Source organism: Humulus lupulus, chromosome 2 (assembly GCF_963169125.1).
Source record: "Humulus lupulus chromosome 2, drHumLupu1.1, whole genome shotgun sequence".
In the NCBI taxonomy this organism is placed as follows: domain Eukaryota; kingdom Viridiplantae; phylum Streptophyta; class Magnoliopsida; order Rosales; family Cannabaceae; genus Humulus; species Humulus lupulus.
In genome coordinates, this window is record NC_084794.1 from 295787428 (window position 1) to 295797328 (window position 9901).

Below are 9901 nucleotides of genomic sequence, written 5' to 3' on the forward strand. Positions count from 1 at the left end.
CTCATAAACATGCATAAACACATTTAATGGCATAATTAAACAGTTATGGCCCTCCCGGCCTACTAATCCATCCATTAAACCATATCAGGGAATCCAGGGCATTACAATTTTAATTTAAATAAAAAAGAAATTGTGTATTAGGTATCAGATTTTTTGTAATTAAATAAATAAGAAAATTTGTAAATAAAAAAAATCTGAAACATAAAGCTTCTCTTTTCCTCTATCTTCCCCGAAGCCCTCTTTCTCTCTCTTTGACTACTGTGTTGCCTCTGCCAGGCCCGAACGGCCATCGTCCCATCGCCGGAGCCGTACACGCGCCAGCCCAATCGAACCGTCGGCCCTCGAAATGTCGACCCCCACGAGCTCACCACCATACACGCTGCCCAGGGCTGTCAACCAATGGTCCGAAGCCATCCGCCTCTTGCACTTTCTGGCGAGATTCCGACTAGCCCGAGCCTCTAGTTTGAAGAAGGGCACGGGGAAGAGGTGTGGGTCTGGGCTCGTGATCTTCCTCGTCTCAGATGCGGGCTCAATGGCGGGGATGGGGATCTACGTACGTTGTGGGGGCTTTGGGGAACAGCTGGGTTTGATCTCTCTCTCCCACTTACACTCACGGTAACTCACCTCTCTCCCATGGTATCTCTCTATGTTGTTATATGTAAATATGATACATATATATATGTATGTATATATTGCTGCTGAAAGTAATATAGTTGATAGCATAAAAATTAGAGTTGTTGCTATTTTTTTTATTATGCATTCAAGTTGTTTGATAAAATGCCAAAAGAATATGCTTTTGTTGAATGTCAACACTATATATTATTTGGTGAACAACTTAGAGAATCCTTCTGCCTCCATAATCATAAGCATAAAAAGTAGAGTTGTTGCTATATGGTTTGTGTGGGAAGATGGGTCTGGTTTCTTAGATATAATTCAAGGTATTATTATAGCTTCTTTTACCCTGTATTGAATCTTATATTTAATTCTTAAAATTGATCATTTTATTTCTGGAAGTAAGAAAGGAGATTGTTTTGTTTATTTACTTTAGTAGTAGCACTTGCATGACTTAATTTACTTTGGTATATATTTATAATAGTGGAAAAGATCTTGATGTTGGCTTGATTTAGTAGTATAAACCATGCATATGTGTATATATATGTGTGTGTTTATTCATTTTGTTATATTTATTCGTTGTCACCAGAAAGTACCAATTATGAGAAATCAAAATAGTTGGCAATGTTTTCTCTATACTCTTTTCTCCATATAAATTAAATAATTCATGGTTAGATTGTATAAATAAATAAATCAGTTTGAGCATGATAATAACTATCTGGCATACCACATGTCCGATAAAAATCCCAAGTAAAACACATATGTTAATCCCTGAAACTCATGAATACTTTGTTGGAATTTATTAGAGAAAGAGAGAAGAAAAGAAAGGATAGTATGACTTCGATCGATGTGGTGGTGATAACTTTTATTCTATGACTATGTTCATGTATTTTTTATTTTGATCTTATAAGCATGTTGTTATTTCAATATGAGATAACTTCTAGTTATTTTAACTTTTGTACAATAGTTCAGTAATGAAGAGAAAGAAAAAAGAAATGAGGAAAGTTAGTAATATTATTTTTATAACCTAGTAACCTTCTTTGACATTCTATTTCTAATTAGTTAGTTTATATATGCTCATTACATTTCACATGCCTCTTTATATATATAATTAACCATGGTTAATATATTATAAACTTCTTAGTCATCTACTAAAACTTTCTTTCCTTTTGCATTTTGTAATTCTAGCTACAAACCTTTTCTCATTTTTTTGTTGGCTGTTGGCACTTGAGCTAATGTAATTCATCAGGCAATTGTAGAGTGCTTTTTGATGAGTTCTTGTTTGTTGGGAACGAAACAGGAAAAATATATTTGCTGGTTGTTGGCACTTGACTTGTTGTGTGTCATTGTTGAGAAGGAACAATCATTTTTGCATACATGTACACATGTATATACAATTTTATAAAGAAAAATTGAGGCTGATGTTGAGAAATATTAGATTAATCAAAATCACTAATCAGATTTTTCTTTTTTGCTTATCTTGAACTCAAAAAGTATTACAGTTAATTTTTCATTATTGCTTTTTCATTTTAAGTGTATTATGACAGACGTATCTTTTGGAAACAATGACTAATGTGCTCACTTTATATTATTTCATTTTAGAAATATGGAGTTAGTGTTTCTTTCTTGGAAACAGTAGGGTCTGCTGGTTTTTTAGATATAGGTGCAATAAATTCTAGATTTGTTTGAAGATATGGTTTTTCCGAATGCATTTTTCCTATGTATATTGAAAATCTTTATCTCCATATACTTAATAATTGTCACAAGAGTTTTTGATTTATTGGATTCTCTACACAAAATCTGTTTTTTAAATTTCTTTAGGACTCTTGCAGAAATTCAGGAAAAAAGACAAGCAGCTTTAGGAAACTGAGGCATTTATGCGTAGATCAACTTTCTTAAAAAGAGTATGTACTATATTTCTCAACATGTAGAATAAACTTTCATATGACTTGACAGTGACATCAAAACTTAAGAAATGATATACAATTTTCTATTGCTTTGTCAATAGTGGGGCATGCATTTTGGGATTGACTTATTTTCTGTCCTGTGTCACATTTCTTGTTTGTTAGCTTAGAAGGTAGATTCTTGCAAAATAGAAGTTGAACATACATCTAACTTTTTTTATTTTTTATAATGTTAATAATAATGTTTTAACTTTATATTTTCTCTGAGTTTGAACATACATCTAACTCTTGCCAAGCATCCAAGAAAGGAGTCCTCATTCTGAGTGAGGTAATTTAACTTTATATTTTCTCTGAGTTTGCATGGTAGGTTTTTTCCATTGTTAAATTCATCAGAAAAGCTTAAATTATCAATAAAAAAAGAATACTTTGTTGTGAATTATGTTCAACACATTGTCTTCATAGTTCTTCGGGCTTGCATCTTCTTGTTTATTCCATTTAAATTTAGTTTGCAGGTGCAGCACAATCGCTCGGTGCTGGTGCCATTTTAGTAAATCCATGGAATATCACAGAAGTTGCTGCTTCCATTGCTTATGCTTTGAATATGCCAGCTGATGAAAGAGAAAAGAGACACCAGCATAATTTCATGCATGTAACAACTCATACATCTCAAGAATGGGCTGCAACCTTTGTTAGGTATGCTCATATATAACATTAGCATTAGCATGTATGATTTATAGATAATGAAACCTTCTCAATGTGGAGATTGACATGTATTCTAGGATTTCAAATTTCACTTCTGTTCTAAGAAGCAAAAATGTTTATCTGTTCATACCAGCTAGTGTTTCTTTTTCAGGCTTTATTCTAATCTAGTGTCATTTTTTGTTTCTCCATTTCAGTGAACTTAATGATACTATTGTGGAAGCTCAACTGAGGACTAGGCAAGTTCCACCTCTACTTCCTATGAAAGAAGTCGTTGATCACTATTTGGAATCCAATAATAGATTGCTTATACTGGTAGGCATCTTTCTCTTGCTACACTTTACATGCTGAAATTTTATATGATATCTGTTTTTCATTTCTCTATTTTCATTTTCCATGTTCAATTATGTACAAATTGGGTAAGTGAAGTAAAACTTATTGTTATCCCCATTTCCTGTCCAGGTTCTGGGCCTTTGCCCCGGCCCGCGTTCTGGGGACCAAATTTGGTATATGGGCCTTACCCAAGGACTACGGACTGGGCCTGTGTAGAGTGGTCCGGGACGTTCCTCCGGGTTCATCTTCAGATTGGACGGTCCCGGCCGTGTCCGAAGTGCCCGGACCGTCGCGGCCATCGCGTCCTCTGTCCCGGACCTGGAATGGTCCGGGCTCGAAGTAAACGTAGCAGGCCAAAGGTAAATGAACCTGGATCGTTTCTCCCCCAGGCGGCCAGGACACTGAAACCGCCTCATTTCGCGTGAGCTTTGTCCCCCCACTTTTCGTCTGCGGAAAGGGTCACCTCGGGATTATCTGCTGGTGTGTCAGGACTGCGCAGCCAAGTACTCTAACCGGTCTTGTCCCCTGAATCGGCCTCGTAACTCGAATTGGTCAGAACCAAGGTGTCGTTTTGTCGGGAGAAGGCTTGCGTCTCAGGGCAACTCGTTGGGCCTGAGCTGTTTGGAGGTCAGTGTGTTGTTTATCTTTTCTGCTTGGGACTCCTCTAGGAAGCCCCCTTGTGCACATCCCCCAAATGGGCCCGGGGTGGATCCGGCCCAAACCCGATGTCCCCTTCGATCTATAAATACAAGTTGTAATGCAACGTAAAAGGGAGAGAGAGGCAGAAACTCTGTTGAGATATAATCAGACCATTCCATTGTAAAAGCTGATCCTAGCTCTAATACAGATATATATACATAGACTCGTGGACTAAGGCTAGTTAACGCCCCAACCACGTAAAAATCTTGTGTCAATCTTCCATTTTCATTATTATTATCAGTTAATACCCCACTTTAAGATAGTTGCCGAAAATCTCGGTTAACAGTTTGGTGCTTTCATTGAGAGCTGAAGGAAGCTAGCGCCGACGTCAGGCCTTTACTACGATGGTGAACACTCGTAACACCACCTTCGACCCTGCCAACCCGGAGCAGGGCAACGGAGACCCACTGCCTTCTCAGCGCATCCCTCAAAACCTGCCTGAAGACGTGCCTCCTCAGACGTCTCACCAAGATGAGTCGCAAGACTACGAGGGTGAGACAGAGTACGAAGTAGGAAACGAAGAAGAGTACTATGAGGAGGAGAATGAGGAGGAGTATCATGATGAAGCCGCGGATCCCGAGGTCCCTCGCGACGATCAGCAAGACCCGGAGGTGACTAGACTGAGGTATCAGATCCTGGATCAGGAAGCCAGGATGGCTGAGCAGGCGGAGGCACACCGCCGGGTGCAAGAGTCTCTCCAGGCCCTTCAAGCACTGATGGCAGCGCAGGGACCGGCGGCCAACCCCGCAGTTGGCCTGCACCTAGAAACGCAACAACCCGCTCCCCAAGCGCAAGCCGGGGGCCCCAGGGGGGCCAGCCCGATCCGTTTCCCAGAGCCTCCCCCCGACACGGCTCCGAAAGTCCCGGACAGGGAGCGACGGACGACTCGGAAAAAGATTACCCCCGTCAGTAAAGCCGGGGCACGTTCACGGCTATTACCTAGAAAAGAGAAGGTGCGCCCTGTCCCAGGACGAGGCCACCCAATCGATCCGCAGGGGGTACGGCCGCAGGACGGTCAGCCCCGGCCCGCCCCAAGGGCGAACGGGAGGGGAAAGTCTTTGCACCCGAGTGCCTCAGTCAACAAGAACCATCGGGAACGATCCCGCCGCGAGGATCGTGACGCTCTCAGCTCCGGGGACGACACTTCCCGGGTAGATTTACGTGACGGACTGAATGTCCGGATAGAGCGGGCCCGCAAGCAAAAAATCCTTCCTCGGAACGGCGACCTCAGGAACGACATAAACGACAGGCGCAACGAGAAAACCCCCTTGGGGGATAGCGCGGCCAGGCAGCTCATGGAGCAAATGGCAGCATTAAAAAAGGTCACCGACCGCTTGGTCCGCAAGCAAGAGGGCGCGGACACTGACTCTGACGAAGAGGACAAGGAGCTGTGCGCGAGACATATCCTAGACGCCGTGTTGTCCAAGGGGTTCAAGATGCCAAGTCTCACCGCCTACACTGGAAGCACGGACCCTAGGGATCATCTGTCCCGGTACAACCGACTCATGACCGTGGCTCACGTCAGCGACGACGGCAAATGCCTCTGCTTCTCCATCACGTTGGGCGGTCCCGCCGAAGAATGGTGGAAAAGGCTTAAACCGGGGTCCATCCAAACATGGTCCGGGCTACAGTCGGATTTTTGGAAGCAATTCGTGGCCGCCATGAGGATGGACATGCAAATTAGTGCCCTCGCCAATATTAAGCAAATGCCCGCAGAAACATTGAGGGCCTACATCCAGCGCTTCACTGAAGAAGCCTCCAAGACAAAGGTCGACGACGGACAACGCCTGGTGGCACTACAGTCTGGAATCTGGGCCGGGTCCCCGCTCTGGGACGACATGCAGCGCAATAAAGCCGCTACCCTAGAAGAATTTATTAGGAGGGCCCAAGGATTCATCAACTGGGAGGAGGCCCAGATCCAGGCCTTCGGATGGCCCTCAGCTCCTCATCCAGTCCCTCAGACAATTCCAGGAGGTGCGGGACATTTCCCCGCGCAGTCCTACGCATCGCCCCCCATCGTCCCGGGGGCAGTTGTCGCGCCCGGCATTAGTTACACGCCTACGGTGTACAGTCCTGCCGCTTCGGGATACGCCCCGGCCCAATCAACGCCCTTCTCCGGGTATGGTGTCGCGCTAGCGGGGCACAGCATGGCCCCCGTCGTGGCCCAGCAATCGCAGACCGGGGTAACCGAGGCAAGCGTGAATCCCTCCCAGAGTAAGCGGGCCGGCAAAGGCCAGAACCGGCCGGAGTCGGCCAAAAAAGGGAAGAGGGGCTATGAGCCCCAATACTCAGAATACACTAACTTGGTGGATACCCGGGAAAACATCTACCTGGCTACAGAAAGAGCGGTCCATTACCGGAAACCTAGCCCCATGTTTAGGGGGGGGGAGGAACCCCAGAGACACCAGCAAACGATGCGCCTATCACAAAGATATGGGCCACACCACCGACGAGTGTCAGCAGCTCAAAGATGAAATTGAAAACCTCATCAAGCTGGGACACCTCCATCAGTGGGTAAGGATGCCCATAGGCGTCCCAAGCATGACAGCAAATCCCGGGCAGTCTGCGGCGCCGGCAACGACTCGTGCATACCCACCCCAGGGAGGGTATGCGCAAGGGCTCCCGGCACAGACCCCTCAGGGGGCCGTCGCCACGCAGGCCCCCGGTCCTGGGATGCACTATCCTTCCGGGGCAGCGCCCCCTCGAGTGGACGGGCACGTGTCGACCATATCAGGCGGACCCCACCTAGGAGGCCCTTCGAAGAATGATCAAAAGCGCTATCTGAGCGGCTGGACCATGACCAAGAAGTTTGCGCCCTCGTCCAGGCCCCTGCTCAGCGCCCCAAACTGATGAACCTCCCCATCACGTTCACGGAAGACGACGCCCGTAACGTCCATTTCCCGCACCACGACCCACTGGTCATAGATGCTCAAATTGCCAACAAGATGGTGTCCCGAGTGTTGGTGGATGACGGAAGCTCCATCAACTGATTGTTCAAACCCGCCTTTGCCGCTATTGGCCTGACGGAGGCTGATCTGGCGTCCTGCCCGACCCATATCTACGGTTTCAATGGGGATGCGATCCTCCCATGGGAAAAGTCCAGCTGCCCGTAACTCTGGGGGGCGAGTTGCAGCACTCGTTCAAGTTCTGCACCTTTGTGGTGGTGGATTGCCCGACCGCTTACAACGTTATCTTTGGTCGGCCCGCCCTGGTCGAATTCGGGGCCATCACCTCCATCCGCCATCTGTGCATGAAGTTCCCGTGCAGCAACGGGGGGGTAGGAACGGTCCGCGGAGACCAGAAAAGCGCACGGAAATGTTACCATATCTCTGCTCGTCCCGTCTGCATGGTCCGGGATGAGCCCGTCGATCCGGGATTCCGCCCGGCCGAACAAGCTGACCAGGACGAGGACGACCTGGACCCACGATTGGGAGATGAGCGTGCCCTTGAGCCGATGGACGAAGTAGAAGAGGTGTGCATCAGCGACTCCGACCCTGCCAGGGTCATCCAAGTGGGAAAGAACCTGCCGGGAGACATTCGGGCCGCCATTATCGCCCAAGTCAAGGAAAACCAAGACCTCCTAGCATGGTCACACTCCGATATGACCGGGATCGACCGCAATATTATATGTCACGCGTTAAGTATTGACCCAAACGCGACCCCGGTCCGCCAGAAGCGCAGACCTTTCGGGGCGGAGAGGGCCGAGGCCCTCAAACTGGAGGTGGAGAAGCTGTCTTCCATTAACTTCATCCGCGAAGCCGTGTACCCCGTATGGCTGGCCAACCCGGTCTTGGTGCCGAAGCCTAACGGGACATGGAGGACCTGCATCGACTTCACGGACCTCAACAAAGCGTGTTCGAAGGACTGTTTCCCGCTCCCCAGGATAGACCAAATGGTGGATGCTACGTCCGGTTACGAGATCTTGAGTTTCATGGACGCCTACTCGGGCTACAACCAGATCTCCATGCACATGGCAGATCAAGAGCACACCAGTTTCCAAACTGACAAGGGCATCTACTGCTATGTCGTCATGCTGTTCGGACTCAAGAATTCCGGAGCCACCTACCAGAGGCTCGTCAATCGAATGCTTAGGGCCCAGCTGGGGCGAAACATGGAAGTATACATCGACGATATGCTGGTCAAATCCAAGACATCGCGGGAACATTCGAACGATTTGGTGGAGGCTTTCACGGTTATCCGAAAGCACGGGATGAAGCTGAACCCTAAGAAGTGCACCTTCGGTGTCGCATCCGAAAAATTCCTGGGCTTTATAGTAAGTTCCCGAGGAATTGAAGCCAACCCCGAGAAGATCAAGGCCCTGATCAACATGGCCTCTCCCCGGAAGCACAAGGACGTTCAAAGCCTGACGGGGCGAGTGGCCGCCCTGAGCCGTTTTGTCTCCAAGGCCACGGACAAATGCGTCCCTTTTTTCAACGTCCTCCGGGGAAGCCAGCGGTTCGAATGGTCACCCGAGTGCGAAGAATCCTTCCAGAAGTTGAAAGAGCACTTGGCCAAGGCCCCTATCCTGGCAAAACCAGTCGAAGGAGAGCCTTTGTACTTATACCTGGTCGTAACCGAGCACGCCATCAGCGCCGCGTTGATGCGCGAAGAGGAAAGAACTCAACTCCCGGTGTACTACGTGAGCAAGCGATTACTAGACGCCGAATCTAGATACCCACTAATCGAAAAACTGACTTTCTGCCTGCTGACGGCATCCCGGAATCTTCGACCTTACTTCCAGGCCCACACGATAAAGGTCTTAACCAACCACCCCCTACGGCAGGTGTTGCAGAAACCTGAGGCGTCGGGGAGACTCCTGAAATGGGCAATGGAGCTGAGCCAATTTAATATATCTTACGTACCCCGGGTATCCATTAAGGGACAGGCCCTGGCCGACTTCATCGTCGAATGTTCCGGGGTCATCCCAGAAGAGAGTACCCCCGCGCCCTGTAGTTCTCCCGTTTGGAAAGTCTTCGTGGACGGAGCATCGAACGAAAACGGGGCCGGCGCCGGGATCATCCTGGTCTCCCCGCAGGGGCATCAGCTACAAAACGCCCTCCGTTTCCAGTTCAAAGCGTCGAACAACGAGGTGGAGCACGAGGCCGTCATATCCGGCTTGCGTCTGGCCCAAGAAGTAGGGGCGGCGAACCTCGAAATATACAGCGATTCTCAGCTGGTAGTCAGACAAATCTCGGGGGAGTATCAGACCAAGGGGGAGCGAATGGCAGCATACGTAACCCAAACGAGGGATATGCTCCAAGCGTTCGCGGCGCATTCCATCTGCCAGATACCCCGGGAGAAGAACGTCTTCGCGGACACATTAGCAAAGCTAGCAACCGACGCAGAGTCCGAGTTGGCCGGGCTGGTCCCCGTCAACCACCTCCCCGTCCCAAGCATCGGGACTCCGACCGTCCATGCCGTCGATCACTCCAATTCATGGATGGGGCCACTGATCCGCTACCTCTCCACCGGGGAGGTTCCGAACGAGCGAGCCGCGGCCAGGAAGCTTCTGTACCAGGCCCACCGATACGTCATGATGGACGGGAAACTTTATCGCCGGGGACTGTCTATGCCTTACCTCAGGTGCGTCTCCGGGACTGAGCTGGGCGCCATCATGCATGAGGTCCACGAAGGCTTCTGCGGAGATCACACAG

The 9901-nt window shown here is 48.3% G+C and overlaps 1 protein-coding gene across 1 annotated transcript; it reads left to right on the top strand.

The window, feature by feature from the left end:
- The first annotated feature begins 346 nt into the window (after positions 1-346).
- LOC133815750 (alpha,alpha-trehalose-phosphate synthase [UDP-forming] 1-like) lies at positions 347-3595 on the top strand. Its single transcript, XM_062248554.1, has 4 exons — positions 347-553; positions 2785-2844; positions 3022-3209; positions 3413-3595. Exons 1-4 carry the CDS (start codon positions 347-349, stop codon positions 3564-3566), a joined length of 609 nt encoding a protein of 202 aa, XP_062104538.1. The 3' UTR covers positions 3567-3595.
- The last annotated feature ends 6306 nt before the right edge of the window (positions 3596-9901 follow it).